The following is a 20,154-nucleotide window of genomic DNA, read 5'->3' on the forward strand; positions in this document are numbered from 1 at the left end:
ACCTGGGCTTGATTCCAAACCTAGGGCTTCAGAGCTCGGTGAAGGTGCACACCCTCTCGGAGCCTCAGTCTCCTCCTCTGTGCGACAATGAAGGCCTCAGAGCATGGAGACAGGCTAAAGGAGACCAAGAGATGACAACCCCGCATAAAGGACACACTGAGTCATAGGTAGCTCGCTAGGGTGTGATAAGACCTTTTGGGCACATTCATCTTGTGCCCAAAGCAACACTATGCTAGGTCCAGGCCCCTTTGGGGTCTCCTGAGTGGCTAAGGCAGCTTCCCCAGCAGGCAATCTGACCTCTCAGGCCAGAGAATGGGGATCTGCATGAAATGTGAATGACATATAGATGAAATGTGGCATCCACAGAGCACACTGGGGTCAAATCCTGCCCGGTCTCAGAACCTCTTCCTGGCTAGTAAGGAGTCAAGCCTTCACTCTGACTCCTGCATGTGGCAGCAAGGGTCTTGGGGGAACCACAGGCTTGTAGGACATAGATTCTCTTCTTGGGATGGGGGGCCAGGGGAGAGGCATTGCATCCCAACAAGCCCACTGTCAATTGAAAAATATTATATATACATATGTATATGTATATATATATATATATATATATATTTTTTTTTTTTTTTTTTTTTTCAAGACAGGGTTTCTCTGTGTAGCTTTGCGCCTTTCCTGGAACTCGCTCTGTAGACCAGGCTGGCCTTGAACTCACAAAGATCCACCTGCCTCTGCCTCCCAAGTGCTGGGATTAAAGGCGTGCGCCACCGCCTGGCTATATATATATATATATATATATATATATATATATATTATTATATTTTTTTTTTTTTTTTTTTTTTTTTTTAAAGTACCTGGTCCATCCAACTTCCCAACCATGCTGTTTAGGAAAAGCATGTTGCAGAGCCTTGATGTCCCCTCCTGCACACTCCTACCCGGTCATGATCTCAAAGCAGATATGGAGCTGCGACTCCCTGCCATGACCAGCTGCAGGCAAAAGAATCTTAACACACAGCATACACGCTACCCTGGAAGAACCGGGTCCCAAACTCCAAGTCCCGTTCCCACCGATGCTTTGCTTTCACGCCATTGCAAAAATCTCAAAGTGAACTTTCAGAGTTGAGCCTCTCTGCACATGCAAGGCCCAAAGGAGAGTGAGAAGTCTCTGCTGTTTACTGTGAGCAGACACTGAGCCCGGAGCCCTCTCCACTGGCTGAGAGCATCAGAGCCATTGGCTGGTGATGGAAGTCATTTTCCCCTGCATAAGGGTCACGGACTTGTTCTAAACAGCTGCCGGGGGGTCTGCCCCCTGCAGAGGCCTCTTCTCTCAGCGCTATCCCTGCTTTCTTCCAAGGTCTAGATGAGAGAAGGGGATGGCAGGAGGCCAAGTGTGGAGTTAAGCAGCAGATTTGAATCCGTCTCTGCCACTGGCTGGCTGAGAAGCCTGGAGTAGGAGACCCCACCCCTAAGCATCCCTGAACCTCAGGCTCCTTCCGGTCAAAGGAGGCTGGGTTTCTGTTGAATGGAGATTCACAAAGAGCACTCATGACATGCAGGTTACAGCAAACCAATGTCACCTGATCATCAAAGGCACTGTGGCAATTAAATGTGAAATGTAGCGTATGAAATGTGCTCCAAGCTTGGCCCACAGAGGGGATCTGTGAATTCTAGGATGAGGGCGGGTGTGAGGATGTGTGTGCCAAGAGCTCAAAGGTCTCTATGTCCTGATGCAGGTAGTTCTCTGAGAAGGAGGTCAGTGGAGACCCAGTAGGCCAGCTGTCCCCACTTCCTGTTTGCAGGCCTGAAGCTACCACCCTGAGTTCATGAAACAGTTCCTCAGGTCACTGAGGCAAGCTGGGTCCAGTGAGTGATGAGGGGACTCATCAAATCCCCTAGAAAGCTGACATCACAGCCCATGGTCACTCTCTGCCAGCTGGTATATGGATCCCTAGTCCTACCTTTCATCACCTGAGCTGAACTTGGGTGGACAGGCACACTTGGTTCTGGTCCTGGATCTGCCCCATGGACTGTTCATTTCCTGAGACCTTTGTGGGGAGAGGGTACCCGCTGCCAGAGAGAAAGCAGTCTCAGTGAGGGAGTAGCTAGACTTTGTGAGTTCAGTTCCATTTGGATTGGAACCCAGTGTTGAGATTGATCAGTTTTAGAATGTTTGGCTGCTGAATTTTAGTATTGGTATGTTTTTGTTTGAGGGAATCTTAGAGACCATGTTCATTTTGTTGGCAACTTCAGGACCGGGGAGGATTTTCTTTTTCCCCTTGAGCCACAATCTCAGGGGGGAGAAAGACCAAGAAAAGACAGAGCAAGGGCTGCGGTGGGGCCCTGGCCTGTGCTTTCTACATTCATCCCTCTGCCCACCCCACCCCCCAGCTGAAACCAGGCCCATATGTGCAGCCAGGAGGAGTGGCTGAGGGACAGGGGGCAGCAGGGGCCACCCACATCTGTGAGGCAGGTTATAGACTCAAGGGGGTCAGAGCTGACAGGGCTCCGGGGTCACTGTCTCCATGCCCTTCCTGAACAGAGGCTCTGTCCTTTGTGCCCCCAAGGGCTTGTTAACAGAACCTTATGGTTGCAATAAATGCATGTCACGTCTATTGTAAAACATTTAGAAAATAGAGAAAGGCACCGAAGGGAAAAAAAGGAAAAAGCAGTCCTCCTTCCTCCTGCCACCCACAGACGATACATCTCGCTATTTTCACGTTTTCCTGGCACTTTTTGAATGCCACCTTGTTCCCATACTTCCTATAAAGACAAAGGCTACAGGGACATGCTCCTCTCTCTCATTTGATACATCACCAGACACTCCCATATCATTAAAAACCCTAATAGAATGTAATGGCTGCATAGTATCTGATCACGTGTATAATTTTGTTTAGCCAGTCTCCAAGTTATATCATTAATATGGACAATTTTTCATCCTTACACCCAACATCCTGGGAGTAAGTGAAGGCTTATTTCTGTGATTATCTCCATAGAATAAATGTCTATAAGTCGAATTGTTGCACCAAAGGATTTGCACATGTTTAAGGCTTTTGATGTGCATTGCCAAATTGCCCTCTGGGAGGCTGCAGTCATTTACATTCCCACCAACAGCGCGCAAATGCTGCATGTTTCTCCAAACTCTGGCCAACTGTGGGTATTATCATACTTTTAATGTATTTCAATATGATAAGTTTTTAAATATATGTCCATGTGTATATGTCTTGTTTTAATTTGGGGTGTATTTTCATGAGACACAGTGGTAAAAGATGTGATTAAAAAGATGTTAAAGTTTGTGTTGGCCTGCCACCTAGTGGTGAAGGCTAGAATTGCTGGTATAGAGTTTGAAACTGAAAGAAGCAGCTTGGGGCCAGGAGTCTTGTACTGACCAGCAGCGGGAGTTCTGAGCACCAAGCATCAATAGGGACTGCAGGGAGCCCCAGGCATGGCATTCCAGCACTTGGGGGAATTAATCAGCTTTTATGTGTTAAAGTGGTGTTGGCATCTCACTAGTAGGAAGCTTGATATCATGCCTTGTGCTGAACACAGGGAAGGCACAAAGGTAAATCAGACCCAGTCACAGTCTTTAGACACTGGAGGTGGGAGACAGAGATCATCTTGGCACAGTGGAGTCATCCTGAAAGTGTTTCTCTTTTCTCCTCTCTCAGATGTACGTAGCTAAGGTGAAAACAACTTGTCCGTCACACGGGGTTTAATGTTGCCTTCTGCCTCTCACCCTTTGTACAGAAAACCCAAGACTGCCTTCTAGTCACCATAAGCAAATCTTGATTTTCTTCTTTAGGCTTTTCATTTTCCTCACTCTCGGTGTTGGGTTTCATGGTTTCCTGGCTTCCCACTGACCTCTCTGGAGGCAGTGTGAACAGTCCTGAGTACAGTGGGATGTACCAGAAGGAGAATAAAGGAGTGTGTGGTGAGGGTGCTGGGTGGGTGCAGAGATAGTTGAGTGATTTGGGTCAAATAATCAAGAAGGACAGAATGACATTTGGACTGAGACTTCAGTAACAAGATACAGAGCTAGCCGGGCGGTGGTGGCACACGCCTTTAATCCCAGCACTCGGGAGGCAGAGGCAGGCAGATCTTTGTGAGTTTGAGGCCAGCCTGGGCTACAGAGCAAGATCCAGGAAAGGCACAAAGCTACACAGAGAAACCCTGTCTCGGAAAAAAAAAAAAAAAAAAAAAAAAAAGGTATGGAGCTCTGTGAATATTCTCAGCAGAGGATAGAGGAGGGGATAGGTCATGGAGTGTAGCTTCCTGGAGAGCCACCTGAGGCCGGGATGGGAGGCGGGAGAGAGGAAGTGGCAGGGAGGTCGTGGAAGGGAGAGAAGTGTCCAGGGGACTGGAGAGATGGCTCAGCAATTAATGGCTGCTCTTGCAAAGGACCTGGGTGCAGTTCCCAGCATCCTTATCAGCAGGTTCACAACACCCTATAATTCCAGTTTCAAGGCATCTGATGCCACCTTCTGGTCTCCACTGGGTCATAACATGGTGCCACATAAACTCAAGCAAGCACATACACATACACATAAATAAAAAAATATTTAGAAAGGAAGAGGGGTGGCAGGGGAAGTGTCCAGGGGCTGCATGGAGTAGAACCTTGTAGACTGGATGGAGAGGCTCACTAAGGCAGCGGGAACCAAGGGGACAATGAAATTGCACTCTGTTTCTAGGAAGCACTACCAGGTGTATAAGATCCCCCCAGCCCCGTGCCTCCTGAACTGTCACGGAGCATCCTTAAAGCCATCAGAGTGTCCCTGAAGCAACCCTAACCAACCTCTGTTCCCCACACGTGTGAGAGATGGAAGGGGGGCTTATGTAGCTCACAGTTTTGGAGGCTCCAAGTCTAAGGTTGGGGCAGGGCCTTGGTTCAACTGCTCTTCCAGAGCTCACTGTGGCGTGGGGAGTCTGGCTCCCTTCCTTGTCCTTAGAAATCAGCTCAATCCACACACCACTTCCAAATACTGAGTTCTCTCAGGTTGTTACCTGGCTTCTACACAGCTCATGGTCCCTGTGCACACAACGGAGGCTAAGGCCTCCATCTTCCATGTTTGAGGGATGGCATCCCATGCTAGGCAAGCACGGGCACTGTGCACACAGAAAAAAAGGCCTGAGAAAGCAGGCCACACCGTGTGGTCCCACATGTCCAGAGACAGTAAATGTGAGCACTGGGTGGAAAGGAGACAGAGTGATGCTGAGTATAACCCCACCATCTCCCGTGCCCACCTTCAAGAGGGGACTGGTGCTCTACAAGTCCCTGTGTAATTTTGGGCAGCTCTGAGTGGGTTGGGCATCTCTGATCCAGAACTCTGAAATGCCTCCGATCAGAAGCTTGTAATGTCAACAGAATGTCACAAGTGGAAAATGCCACACCCGACCTGTGACAGTCACAGCACAGGTGTAGGGGCTGGGGAGATGATTCAGTGGTCAAAATGCTTGTCTCAAGAGCATGAGAACCAGAGTTTAGATCCCCAGAACCCACAGAAAGGCCAGGTATATGTGATAGCATATGGTAGGTGAGGGGTGATCCTAGCTTAGGAGGGTAAAGACAGGCTCTCCAGAGCAGGCCAGCTCTCCAGGCCAGCCCCACTGGTGAGCTCTGGGGCGTGATCAAAACACTGTCTCAGTAAATAAACTGGAAGAGTGATCTAGAATGATTGGTTCCTGGCATCAACCTCAGGCCTCCTCACACACACACACACACACACACACACATACACACACACACACACACACACACACACACACACATACCACACACCACACACACCACATACACACACACACACACATAACACACACACCACACACATACACACACATACACACACCACACACAACACACACACACACACACACACACACACACACCACACACATACACCACACACACACACACACACACACACACACACACACACACACCACACACACACAGTAACACTGAGAATATTGTAACCAATCACCCTCAGGAGCTTATTAGCACTGTGGCACACACCTCGAATCCCAGTGCTTGGAGGCTGAGGCAGGAAGATCACAAATCTGAGGGTAGCCTGTGCTACATAGAGAATTCCATGCCAGCTTAGGCTATGAGACTCTGTCTCAAAACACCAAAAACTAGATTATAAAAATAAAATGAGGCCAGGCCGTGGTGGTGCACGCCTTTAATCCCAGCACTCAGGAGGCAGAGCCAGGCGGATCTCTGTGAGTTCGAGTCCAGCCTGGTCTACAAAGTGAGATCCAGGAAAGGCACCAAAACTACACAGAGAAACCTTGTCTCAAAAAAAAAAAAAAAACAATAAATAAATAAATACATAAATAAATAAATATAAATAAGTAAACAAAATGAGATTACCTTTGGATTCGATGTATAAAGTATACATGAGCCATGTGTGAATTTCACACTTAAGAATCTGTTCTCATCATAAGTTATCTCATCTTATGCATGCAAATATTCTATGGATCCCAGGCTGGGTGGGGGTGTGTGTGTGTGTGTGTGTGTGTGTGTGTGTGTGTGTTTGACAGTACCAGAGATTGAATTTAGATTTTTAATTGCACAAGTAGGCAAACAGTCTTCCACTGAGTGTACCTACAGCTTCTTGAAGCACTTCTGATGACCAGTATTTTAAATAAGGTTTTCTCCCACCGCATTTTAAAGGTGTCCCCACTTCAGGGCAGAGGCAGGAAGGGACTACAGTAGTTTACTGACTGAGATAGAATTGAGAAAGGAGACCTGCTGAGAAGTGAGGCTCAGCCTGGGTAAAAACCTTAGGTTAGGATCCGGAGCCAGCAAGAAGCCTCAGCAGCTAATGGTGCCACCAGGCCTGACCACCTGAGTTCAATCCCCGGGACCCACATGGTGGAAGGAGAGAACCGGCTCCTGGGAGTTGTCCTCTGGCCTCCACACAAGCACCATGGCACTTTCACACACACAACACCCAATAAATAAACACAATAAAAAGTTTTAATGAGGAATCAGATTATCCCAGGGCATGGGGCAGATCTCACTGGAATCAGAAACCCTCATGCAGGCATCTCCAGGCCTGAGCACCACCCACAGCCCTCGCCTGGTTAAACTCACAGTACCCAGTGAAGCAGGGCCTGCACTGTCTCCAACATCAGTCACGGGGCCTCGACAACCCAGGTCCCAGAGGACAGTGTGAGCTCGGGGCTGAAATGTGGTCTGCCAGACAGGGCCCCAGCCTGGGACCAATTTCGAAATGAATAACTCAGTTGGACCGTTTGGAATTAATCAAGCCAACAAAAAAGGACCACGAACACCACACATTCATATGCTTTCTTACACTCTTCTAGTTCAAAAACAGCTTTGAATGTAAAAATGTAATTAGTTAAATGATTCATCTGTAATACCCCCAAATTCACGTGCTTTTTTAAATTTTAACATCCCCTGGCTCATTCACATCTGACCCCTCCAGGGCGGCTCCCAGCCCCCGAGATGCTGGGCAGAGTGAGGACGGGTAAAAGCAGACTTCCTGAGTCCCCCATAATGGTCCCCAGATTGGAACCTCAAAGACAGAGCCAGCTGGGCCTGCAGAAGAGGGCCTCTGTACTGGCTTCCTCCCCAGCCCTCTCCCCTGAGGCAGAGCAAAACAGGTACTTCTGGAGTCCAGCCATTGTCTGGGTCTGGTTCTCCGTGCCTCAGTTTCCCATGAATGGCCCCTGTGAGGCAGACAAGGAAAGGGTGGCGACCACAGCCAGCCAGGAGGCTCCTGTGCTCAGGTTCCAAGGGCCGCTCTCCTGCTTCTGCATCTTCCTGGCACAGGGGCCTTCTGCCCACATGTCACTCTGGAAGAGGAAGAGGCGCTGTGAGAGCCCAGGCAGAGGAGGGTGGCTCCTCACTTTGCTGGTTGCCACTAATCAGTCATAGAGTGGAACCTGCAGGCTAGCTGGCACGCTTCTCCCTTCCCCACACGCACTTCACACACCGCAGGGAGGAGCGAGTTCACGGACATGCACTGGGCCAGTGACCCATGTTCAAGTCTCCCCAAGAAAGACTGGAGAGAAGATAGGTGTGTGGGTAGGAAGCTATTCCTGCAGCTCCCATGACTTGAGAAAGCGTGAGCTTTGGGTCCCCATAGACTGTGACCTCAGGCATATTCCAACCCCTCTGAGATGTGTTCCTGGCATCCCTGGTAGCAGCTAGGAGACCCAAGTAGATGACTCCTGGAAGCCCCAGGACTGGGCATTCACTCTGGGTTCAGTGAATGACAGTTTCTATCATCCTATGGTCACCCAGTCCAGCAGCGGGGAGCCCTTGAGACTAGCTGAGTGGCAGAGTATCCTGACTGGACACCCACGTGGTAACACTATGAACCGAGTTGGCTGGGCCCAGCAGATAGCAGATCAAGGGCGCCCTCTAGTGCTCACAGATCAGACACCAGAGCTGGTGGGAGATTGGATATTGGTTCATGGAATTGCTGTCATTGTGTCAGAAGCATTGTTCAACAAATGTTTGCTGTGTTCTCTGCTCGGGGCTCTTTGGCACTTCAGATGTAGTAGCAGAAATACACCCCAGGGTCCTCACCTCTGCGGAGTCTATGACTAATTGAGAGGAAGATCCACAATTCACGTAAGCTCCAGCTTCACAGCTGGACTGTGGTCAGTGCCAACAGGGTTCAAGTAGCTGTGAGCCCATGGCAGGGGTCAGAGCTGCTGCCTCGAGGAATGGACATGTGACATAAGAAAAAAGAGTCTAGTGGAGGGGGGGGGGCTGGGAATGTAGCTTACTTGGTAGTTTGTCTAACATAAACCAAGCCTTGGGTTCAATCCCTGCACCACATAAAAAACAGGCATGATTTTGCCCAGCACTCAAGAGATAGAGGGAAAAAGATCAAGAGTTCAAGGTCATGCTTGTCTACAGGAAGAGTTCAAAGCCAGCCTAAACTATATGAGACCCTTTCTCAAAACAGTGACTAGCAGAATGCCTTCAATCCCAACACTAAGTAGGCCGATCTCTGAGCTTGAGGGCCAGCCTAGTCTACATAGTGAGTGTCAGGCCATCCAGGGCTACATAGTGAGAGTCTCCCTCAAAGAAAAAGAAAAACCAAAACAAAGCAAAAACAAGCTAGGGGCTGGCAAATGGGGATGTGCCCCACCCCCCAGGGCCAGGCTGATGAGGAGCAAGCAGCAGCGGCTAGCCTCATTGAGGGTCCACTCCTTCCCTCCTCTGATGTCCCAGGAGACTCATCCCATCCATTCCACTTCCCTATCCCAAAGAAGGACATGGGCATCCAAGAAAAATGGGCCGCTCACTCTTGAGGTCTAAGGGCAGGGGCATGGCCAGCATGCCATCCTCGGGAAGTAGGGATGGAAGTTAGTTGAGGCTGGTCTGGGGAGGAAGGGAGTTGTGCTCAGGAGTGTAGAAGGACCAGAGAGACAGTTCAGCTCCTGAAATAGTGAAAATAGTGAACTCATGAGCTCACTGGTGCCTTGCAGGCTTCGGCCAAACAAGAAAATTAAAAAAAAAAAAAAAAAAAAAAAAAAAAAGCCAGCAAGAAAGCTTAGAGACCTGGAGGGCTCAGGCTGGATGGCCTGGACGGCCTGGATGGCCTGGACGGCCTGGGGCTCAGTGGGGTCCTGCCCAATCCTCACAGCATTTTCGGATGTTCAAGAAAAGCTGGGATTCCCTTTCTGCGGTGGCATTGCTTTCTCTGCCTGCCTTGTCTGTGGAAATCAAAGAAGGTCCATGCTGCTCCTCCAGGTGGGAGAGCTGGATTCTACCTCCAATGCACCAAAGAGAGTCTAGGAACTCGTGTGTGGACAGGGAGGACATGAGCAAGTACCCCATCAGACCAAGGGCAAAGCAGGGGCTTGGTCTGGATGAGGTCTAGGGGGCTTGCTGGTGAACAAGGAGAAACAGAACATCCCCAGTTTCTGTCTCTGTCACTGGTCCCTGGGTCCACCGAGAAGCTGGAGCCACACCGTGGTCAGCTTGGTGCTGAAAGGACACCCCAGCCTGTCTGCTGTGTCTAGTTTCTCAGCACACAAGCATCTCAGACAGACACAGCCTAACTCCCCACTCCCATACCCCTTTCCCTCCACAGCCGCTGCAAGTCAAGCCCCCTTTATCCCTTCCTCCCCAAAAAGGGGCAATTTTTCCTGCTACCTGACAAGGCAATCATGTTTCTCCTCACCGAATACCAGTAATGGGTGAATAAGTCATTTAAGCAGATATTTGGGATCAGTTCAAAGGCTTAGTCCTTTAAACACCACCTCTTCCAGCCATGGTGTGTGATGGGGACATAGATGTAATTGCTTCCAGCCAGCACAGGCCACTCACTGAGCAAGCCCTCTCCACCAAATAGAAGCCAGCTGCTTTCGTGGCTCAGAATCTCACAGCTGAAAGAGACCTGGGCCAAGGGTTGCACGCCCATGCCCTCCAGAGCAGGTCATGCTCCCAGGCAGCCAGCGGATGTGAAGCAGGAGAGAGTGGAGGAGCAAGGCCCTGGGGCTGTGACTAGCTGAGAAGGCAGTACAGTCCTGGGTAGGCAAGATCACGTCCCAGGGGCTGGGAGGTCTTCCGACTTTTCAAGACCATTCCAAACTCCTCATAGTAAAGTGAATCGTCAGTTGTTTGGTTGGTTGGTTAGTTGGTTGGTTAGTCAGTTGGTTGGTTTGGTTTTTCCAAGACAGGGTTTCTTTGTGTAGCTTTGGAGGCTGTCCTGGAACTCCCTCTGTAGACCAGGCTGGCCTCAAACTCATAGAGATCCGCCTGCCTCTGCTCCCTGAGTACTGGAATTAAAGGTGTGCGCTGCCACCACCCAGCTGTCAGTGGTTTTTGGGTTTTTTTTCCAACATGGCTGCTGGTTTGATTGGTTTGAGGTTTTGTTTTTATTTCTTAACCTCACAGTTGTTACTTGACAAAATCTCTAGCTTTTGACAGTGACATCATCATCTGTATATCTAATACTTATTTGTGTGTGTATGTATGGGAGAGAGAGAGACCGTGCACGCCACAGTCTGCACATGGAGATCAGAGGACAGTTTGAGGTAGCCAGCTCTCTCCTTGCACCATGTGGGTTCAGGGATTGAATTCGGGTTGTCCGACTCGGCGGTGGGTGCCTTTATCCTCTGAGCCACCTCACAAGCCATCATTTGTACATCTAATACAAAACTCACACTTGGGAATGTGTGATCAACTTCCAAAAGCATTGCAAAAAATAATATTTTAAATAAGTTTGCAATTGGATGTTGGGCTGCATGCACAGCCATCCTCTGCCACATGTAGCTTGGACACGCCCGTGAGTCTACAGCTTGCTCTGACTCGGGATGCAGAGACCACTCTGCAAAGTGCCCAGAGCTAAGGTCTTTGGAAAGAGCGGTAGGCCACTAGCAGGACCCAGGCCACAGCTGGATCCCCACACTGAGGAGGCCCTTTCTTCCCTTCCCCCGGGGCAGGGAACTCAAGTTTGGGAAATTGTTAAAACCTAGACTAGAACTGCAGTCCATGTGTACGCAAGCAGCCAGGCCTGAGAAATCAGAACCATATGAGGCTGACCTGGTGAAGGCTGGGGCAAGGCTCACAAAGCCTTTATGGAGTAATGTCCCCCGTGCCTTCATGGAGTAATACACACACTTCCCCGGCTGGGACCTCAGACCCCACCAGCCTTGTAATTTGATGAATCGTCAACATCTGGGGCTTAATTACTAGGTCCTGAACTGATAATCCTGGTAAGCCCCCTCATCCAGGGGCCCTGGCCCAATGCATTTTGAGGGCTCCATTTCCCCAGCAGGAGCTGTCAGCATTAATTACAGTAAGAAAGCCAGACAGTCACCCAGCTTTGGTTGGGTGGAGTGGTTCTGTGTGCATCTAAACATTGCCAATTCGTTGGTTTGGCTTCTTCCTGCCTGTTTCAGGGAAGGTGAGCCACAATAAGAAGGACCCAACTCAATGCAGACATATGATGATTACCCATAATCCTAAAGGTGGGAGGTGGAAGAAGAAACATCAAGAGTTCAAGGCCAACTGTAGGAGGCTCTGTTAAAAAAAAAAAAAAAACAGGCCAGAGAGATGGTTCACTGGGTAGAGGCACCTGCTGTCAAGCCTAATGACCAGAGTTCAACCTCCAAAACTCACCAAGTGGAAGGAGACAACTGATGCCCAGAAGTTGGCCTCTGACCTCCACATGCATGCACACACACTCACATAAATAAATAAATGCATTTTTTTTTAAACTAAAAAGGACCAACGCTCAGATAACCTCCGTCCCCACTGCCTTTACCTTTGCCCTGGTGGAGACAGCAACAAGCATCAGACCCAGCCCTTGACACCCCAACATGAAGTGGGGGGGGGCTGCCACAGTCTTCAGTGGTTGATCATCTGGAGGCCCCAGGGATGGAGCCTCCAGACCCCACAACCCAGACTTACTTTGTCAGAAACCCTTTTGTTGGGGGCTGGAGAGATGACTCAGTGGTTAAGAGCACTGGCTGCTTTTCCAGAAGACCCAGGTTCAATTCCCAGCACCCACATGGCAGCTCACAACTGTCTGTAACTCCATTCCAGGGCATCCAACACTCTCACCCAGACATACATGTAGGCAAAAATCAATGCACATAAAATAAAAACAAATAAATTATAAAGGAAGGAAGGGAGGAAGGAAAGAAGGAAGGAAGGAAAGAAGGAAGGAAGGAAGGCTCCTTCCATACTTGTCCTCAGTTCTCAAAAGATGGCTCCATGTGCCCCTGCTTAGGACCAACTCAATGAGGCAGTGACAGAAGGAGCCGCTGCCTGATGCCTATAACTGCAGCTTCAAGGGATCTATTGTCCTCTTCTGGCCTCTGTGGGTACACATACACACAATTAAAAAGAAAACAAATCATTTTTATATATGGACCTAATATTTATGTTTGTTTATTTATTTATGAGTTTTGCCTGTATGCATACATGTGCACCATGTGCCCACCTGGTACCCAAGGAGACCAGAGGGCATCGGCTCTCTGAAACTGGAGTTACCAAGGCTTGTGACTATTATGTAGGTTCTGAGAACCAAACCCAGGTCCCCTGCAGCAACATCAGCAAGTGCTCTTAACCACTGAACCATCTTTCCAGCGCCAAATCATTTTTTTAAGGGTGCCAGGAGTAGTGGCGCACATCTTTAATCCTAGCATTTTGGAAGCAGAGGCAAGTGGCTCTTTGTGAGTGTGAGGCTAACCTGGTCTACATGGTGAGTTCCAGGCCAGCCAGGTCTGCAGTGTGAGAGCTTGTCTAAAAACAGAAACAGTCAGGAGGTGGCACAGCCTACCCACTCAGAAAGCCACATGAAGTTCACTCCCAGCACTGCCAAGACCAAGCCCAATTCAAACACCGATTCTGTATCAGCTATCCCCTGTCGTGGGTTGATCTAAGAGAGGAAGAATAAAGGGAGGCTGACCTGGGACTCAACTTGAACTTGTCACTTGAGAGAACAGTGTACCTCCCACCTTATAGATAAGCTCAAGGCCTGGGACGTCCTGGTCACCGAGCAAGGCAGGAGACTGAGCCTGCCTGGGGCTTTCTCTCGATTCCTATATGGTCTGTGGTTTTATTTGCTCCTCGAACATCCAGAAACATCCGGGAGCCAGCTGATCTCCTCGAGTAAAAGTGACTTCAAGCAGAGCTGAGCCTTGTAAACAGCTGTGGGGTTTCATGGAGGGCAGAGGGTGATGAAAACCTCTGGTGGATCCTATGGCTTTGATCAGGAAGGAGAAGGGTTTCCCACAGGCAGGGTAGCGGGTGTCAGAGGAGGGATTTGAACCCAGGCCACGCGAGGCTCAAGCTACTTTACTCCTTAGTGTTTCTTGCAGGAACTTCTGGAAGGGAGGGAGTAGCTGACGGTGGGTTCCACATCGTCTGGTGAGGGGTGGTTGCCTTGATGGGAAAGATACACAGACCTAACCCTGCCGCCAAGAGCATGCATCCAGCCAATCTGGGGCTCTGTCCTTCCAGTCTGCCTGGACTCTGTCCTGCCTTAACTAGCCTGACCACGCAACAGCCAGATTTGTTCTAGAATTAGCCAGACCGTCTCCTAGCCCTTCCCTGAGGCATCTCTCCCTCTCTCTTGCAAGCACCCAGAACCGGTCTTAAGCCCTTTTCCAGCCCATGGGAATGCCTACTGTGTAAACCATCCATATAGCCTCATACCTGGGCTATTATACTTAGTCTCTCCAGGCCCTGAGATGGGTGGGGGGAGGGCAGGGGCACCCATGAGACTGCAAACCCACAAACTAGAAAATGACCTGGACAAGGCTTATGAGAAAGTAACCTGCTTCACAGAGTGAACTAAACATTTCTCAGACTTCCTGGACCACAGAATCTCTCCATGGACAAGCCTGCAGGATAGTGGACCATGGAGCATCAGTCTGAGGCAGGGAGAGGAGAAATGAGTGGTTTCTACCCTAGGAAGTTTTGCAGTTCAGAGCAACTCAGCCCTCCCCTTCCCACTTCCATCCCGCCAGGACAAAAGGGACAACAGAAGCATGTCATTAAGCCAGGCAGGTCCATCTGACTACAAAGTAGGATGTCCCTTCCTCTACCTACCTCTCAGCCCCTCCTCTTCAGTGGCCACTAACTCCTAGGAACCACCCTCCACCCAGCAGTCTCTCTGAGGCCCAGCCACTCACCCAGAAGGGGAATTAATTCAGAGATCTTTCTTATCTAGGCCTCATCAGAGATTAAGTCCAAAACCACCTCTGCAGGTCATGGCTGTGGGTCAGCTCTGTCCTAAAGATCATGGCTATGGGTCAATTCTGTCCTAAAGATGGTTTTCTGCCGGGCAGTGGTGGCACACACCTTTAATCCCAGCACTTGGGAGGCAGAGGCAGGTGGATCTCCGTGATTCTACAGAGTGAGATCCAGGACAGGTGCAAAGCTACACAGAGAAACCCTGTCTCGAAAAAAATAAAAAATTAAAAAAGATGATTGCTGTGGGTCAACTCTATCCTAAAGATCAGAACCCCAACACTCCCTGTTTCCGCTTTAGTCGGGTCCTTCTCTGCCCATACTGCCTACCTCCCCTCATGGTCACCACATCCAAACTAGATCCAAATCCTCAAGTATTATTTCCCCAAGTGGCTCTCCCTAACCATTTCCACTACCCCCAGCCCAAAGCTGAACACGCCCCCTTCTCGGCTGTGAAGTGCCAGGACTCATTCATTATCTGTCTCCTTTGTCTCTCCTTCCTCCCTCGGGTGGCAGGTTGACATCCCTCAAATGCAAATCTGAAGTGCTCCAAAGTTGGAAACTTTTTGAGTGTCAGCATAACACCCCAGCTGGAAAATTCTACAGTGTTATACTGCTCTTAGCAGACAGAGTTATTAATATCATGCAAAATTGCCTTCAAGATATGCAGATAATATACAAATGAAATATAAATATATTTCATGTTTGCACTTGGGACCATCTCCAAGGTATCTCATTATGTAAATGCAAACATTCCAAAATGCAAAAAAGAAAAATCCAGAATACATGTGTCCCAAGCCCTTTGGATGAAGGATACTCAATGTGTATTTGCATATGTATGGTGAGCTGCTATAGGGTGTGACCCAAGTCTAAACACAAAACCCCTGACATGTCAAGTATACCTTAAGCTCAGAGCCTGCTGTTAGTGAAATATGTTAAATAACTGTGCACAAAGCAAAGTGTCACCATGTGAAAGAGTCCACTGGTTGGGCATTGTATTGCTACTTGAAATTTCAGATTTTGAGACAGGGTCCGGTGTAGCACAGGCTGGCTTTGAACTCATTATGAAGTTGAAGATGACCTTAAAATTATGGATCCTTCTGCCTCCACTTTCTGAAGGCTAGAATTTCAGGTGTGCCTGGTTTTGATGTGGTGCTGGGGATTGAACCCAGAGCTTTGTGCATGCTAGGCAAATACTCTACCAACTAAGCTGCGGTCACATCCTGGAGCTCAGGTTTTCTGATGAGAAATGTTTGACCCAAGCATTCCCTAGCCACATGTTCAGACCTCACTCATGTGCTCGAGTCAGGGGAGGAAACTTTCTTCTTAGCTATTGTAGACACTTATGTAGAGCACACATTAACCATGAGTCACATGCAGCCATCAGATTATATTTACAGGAACAGGGAAAAATGACCTGAATCTAGGTCTTGTGGAAGAGGAGGTAACCAAGCTAGAGAGAGTGGTGGCGCACGCCTTTCATCTCAGCACTCGGGAGGCAGAGGCAGGTAGATCTCTGTGAGTTCAAGGCCAGCCTGGTCAACAGAGAGAGTTCCAGAGTATCCAGGGCTGCTACACAGAGAAATCGTGTCTCGAAAAACAGACACAAACAGGGAATGGAGAGATGGCTCAGCTGTTAAGAGCATTCATTGGCAGCTCTTCCAGAGGTCCTGAGTTCAAGTCCCAGCAACCACATGGTGGGTCACAGCCATCTATAATGGGATCTGATGCCCTCTTCTGGCCTGCAGGTGTACATCCAGATAGAGTACCATCTACATAAAATAAATAAATCTTAAAGAAAAAAGAGAAAGATGTGCAGAAAGGAGAAGGGTGAGCCAGGCAGGGGGAAAGGGCACACAAAGACTCAGAAGGGAGGGGCTACAGGCAATGCTCCTGGGGTCAAAGGTGAAGTACATGTTAAACTGGAACATTTCTTAAAAAAAAAGGTGACATAGACGTGGGCATGAGGAGACAATAGTGACAAAGACAGAGGCCAGGGGCTTGCAGTGACCAAACAACCCTGGTCTGCAGAATCCCCACAGGTTGTATCCTTCTAGCCTGAGAAGGAGACAGGGTGAGGCTTGTCCAGTCTTAGGGTCAGTGGCCCTCTGCATACACCACAGGGGCCTGGTGGTCCTAAGATACCCTGCTCTCAGCCCTGACCTCAGTATCATCTGGCTTCTCTCAGCCCTTGCTGCTACTGTCCCATGCCACAGCAGGACGCTCAGCCTTCCAGAGTCATCCAGTCTAAGTGACAGATACTCACGTCAAGCTGGCTTCAGGGGAACCCAAGTGTGCAGAAGTGCGCAGGCCCACAGAAGCACCACAGCCTCGAGCCCTGGGCACTGTCTTTCTCTTGGACTCTCAGCTCTGCTTTCTTCTCTGTGGCACTTTCTCTCCAGCCACATGGGGCGGGGCAAGGAACCCTGGTTCAATCCCATTGGGAAGAAAGAGCCCCTTTTCCCTTGAGAGCACCAATTTGAAGCCCCAGGCCTGATGCTCATGGCTCAGCTTGCATCCCAGGCCTGCACCTGTCACCTTGACAAGCATGGTCATTGCCCACCCTCAACAGTCCCACTTAATGACGGGGAGGGCTTTAGAGAAGAATTGGGGTTCTCTTATCAGAGGAGGGGATTCTGAGTGGCTGACTACACACAAATGCCCTTCCCCCACTCCCTCCCCTGGCCACCTGGGATGTACCCTGACCTCAGGTCTCAGGACAGGCTTTGATTTCTTGTCACTATATAATGCATTGGGGTCCTAAGATGTGGAAGGAATGTTCCTGTGTGTAACCCTTGCTCTCTCTCATGTTCCAGGGACCTCTGGGTCTGGACGGCAAGCCAGTAAGTCACCACAACAGTACTAGATGGTCCTGGGGTAGGGCTGCCCCTGGGAGGGTGGAGTGACCATGGGACACTGGAAGGGATTGGGAAGTTAGTTCAGCAGCTATAGTATAGCGTGATAAAGCCACTTGTCATGTGAATTCAAATCCATTGCCACCATCTGCTGGCTGAGCAGTCATGGAGATGCCTTTCCCCTTCTTGCCTCTAAGCATTCTCTCCCAGGGGTATTAGGGGGTAATAGAGAACCATGGGCAGCACAGTTTCCAGCATTTAGTCAGCCCTCAAAGTCTACAAGTCCATCCCAACAGGCCCTAGACACAGACTATTTAACACATTCTCAAGACTTCCATGATGGGCATCAGGCTAGGAAGTTCTCAATACCTGTTCCAGGAGTCCATGGTCCACAGGCATCCCCAGCAGATGAACAAGGGGCACAAGGAAATATACACACAATTAAGTAGATAACAGGGTGTGGGTCAACCAGTAGGCAGATAGATGTGCTGATAGGTGGGTGGTAGATGGATGGATTCATGGATGGGTGGACAGATGAGTGGGTGGTTGAAAGGATGGATAGATGGGTAGATAATGAGTACATGGATGGGGGTTCAGTAGATGGGTGGGTAGGTGGGTGGATATATGGATGGATGGATGGATGGATGGATGGATGGATGGATGGATGGATGGATGGATGGGTAAACAAATGAGTGAATGCATGGATAAATGAGTGGATGAGTAGATGAGTAGGTAAATAGATGAGTGGATAGATGAATGGAACAGATAAATGGGTAGGTGGATGATGGGTAGATGAATGGATGAATGCATGCATTCACGCATGAATGGATAAATGAATGAGTGGGCAGATGAGTAGATGAGTACATAGATAGATAAATGGAAGGGTAGGAAAAGAGTGAATGTATGGATAAATGAGTAGGTGGGGGTGGGTGACCTATTGAAGAGTAGATGGATGGAGCCTAAAATTCAAGAGACTACTGCTCTTAAAGGCAAGTATTCTGGAGACTAGATGGCAATTCTGGACAAGGGCCTCCTCCCCAGCAGAGACAAAGCATGGAATATGTGTGCCCTCTAGACAGAAAAACTAGTGTATGCACCCTTTTCCTGCTCAGAGGATGCCTGTGAACCCTGGCTGCTGACCCCTAAACCCTCATCTCCATCGTGCTGAGGACAGGGGTGGAGCTTCCAGGAGGCAGCAAGGACAGCTTGACAGGCCTGTGTAGTGTTCCGCTCAGATGCCCACAGCTCTGCTAGCCCCACATGTCCCTCTGCCCTCACAGCCATGGGTCAACCAGAAGTGGAGCCAGCCTAACTCACCTCACTCATGCCTGTTCTTTCTCTATCTTCCTTGCCCAGGGACTTCCAGGCCCCAAAGGGGAAAAGGTAAGTGCAGCTGGATGCTGTCTGGATACCGTGTGCTGATGAAGGATGTCAGCAGCCAACTCTAAACCTCAGTTCCAGTGGGGAAAGTTGAGCAAGTCAGCCCCCAACCCCTAAGCCTCAAATTCCCCATCTGTAAGAGTAAAGCAATCAATGCCAATGCCTATCTCTAAAAAGGGCCACAAGCTCATGTACCACATGCAGGGAGGGTTGGATCTGGATTCTGGTGTCCCAGCATAACAAAACAAAGGCAGTTTCTGCAGTGAGCAGCGTGTCTGGAGGGCTTAGAGCGTGAATGGTGATGGTGGATGGCATTATCTGTGGGGAAGACACCGCTTTAGACACAAATGGCAGAGGGCTATCTTGGCAGCCCCTCATGAAATGGATGAATGGATAAATGGATGGATGGATGGATGGGTGGATGGATGGATGGATGCATGCATGCATGGATGGATGGGTGGATGGATGGATAAGTAGGCAGATGAGTAGAAAGATAAATGAGTTAGTAAGTAGATAAGTAAATAAATGGATATAAAGATGGCTGGGGGCTGGAGAGATAGCTCAGAGGTTAAGAGCACTGACTGCTCTTCCAGAGGTCCTGAGTTCAATTCCCAGCAACCACAAGGTGGCTCACAACCATCTGTAATGAGATCTGGTGCCCTCTTCTGGCCTGCAGTCATACATGCTGTATACTAAATAAATAAATCTTTAAAAAAAAAAAAAAAGAATTTGCCGGGCGTTGGTGGCGCACGCCTTTAATCCCAGCACTCGGGAGGCAGAGGCAGGTGGATCTCTGTGAGTTTGAGGCCAGCCTGGTGTACAAAGCTAGTTCCAGGAAAGTCGCAAAGCTACACAGAGAAACCTTGTCTCGAAAAACCAAAAAAAAAGATGGATGGCCCACCTACTGATAAATAGATGATGTTTAGACTCCAAAGAGCAACTACCCTGGAAGGGATTGTATGCTTCTGAACATGAGATCTGACAGCTCTGGGAAATGGCCCCTTTGGTACTTGGCATTAAACACAGGACCCACCAAGTTCCTTGGAAAGGAGCAGAGAAGATTTATATGGATATGATGAGGGAACTAGAGGGAGAAGGACCGAGCAGAGCTCAGAGTGGCAGGGCTAAGTGAGGGCCTCAGAGGCAACATGCAGCTATGCCTAGGTAATATGGTCACTCGGGAACAAACCAATCAGTGCCCCTAACTGCCAACAGGGCTGAGAAAGCCGTGGAAAG

The 20,154-nt window shown here is 49.2% G+C and overlaps 1 protein-coding gene across 1 annotated transcript in view; it reads left to right on the top strand.

Moving 5' to 3' along the window:
- Col23a1 (collagen type XXIII alpha 1 chain) overlaps nt 1–20,154 on the top strand; it is a 298,678-nt gene that overhangs the window by 242,832 nt on the left and 35,692 nt on the right. Inside the window, exons 6-7 of the mRNA XM_036197798.1 lie at nt 17,500–17,526; nt 18,895–18,921. Of these exons, the coding sequence (XP_036053691.1) occupies nt 17,500–17,526; nt 18,895–18,921 (54 nt within the window). The remainder of the gene's footprint in view (nt 1–17,499; nt 17,527–18,894; nt 18,922–20,154) is intronic.

Source organism: Onychomys torridus, chromosome 8 (genome assembly GCF_903995425.1).
Source record: "Onychomys torridus chromosome 8, mOncTor1.1, whole genome shotgun sequence".
NCBI classification, from domain to species: Eukaryota; Metazoa; Chordata; class Mammalia; order Rodentia; family Cricetidae; genus Onychomys; species Onychomys torridus.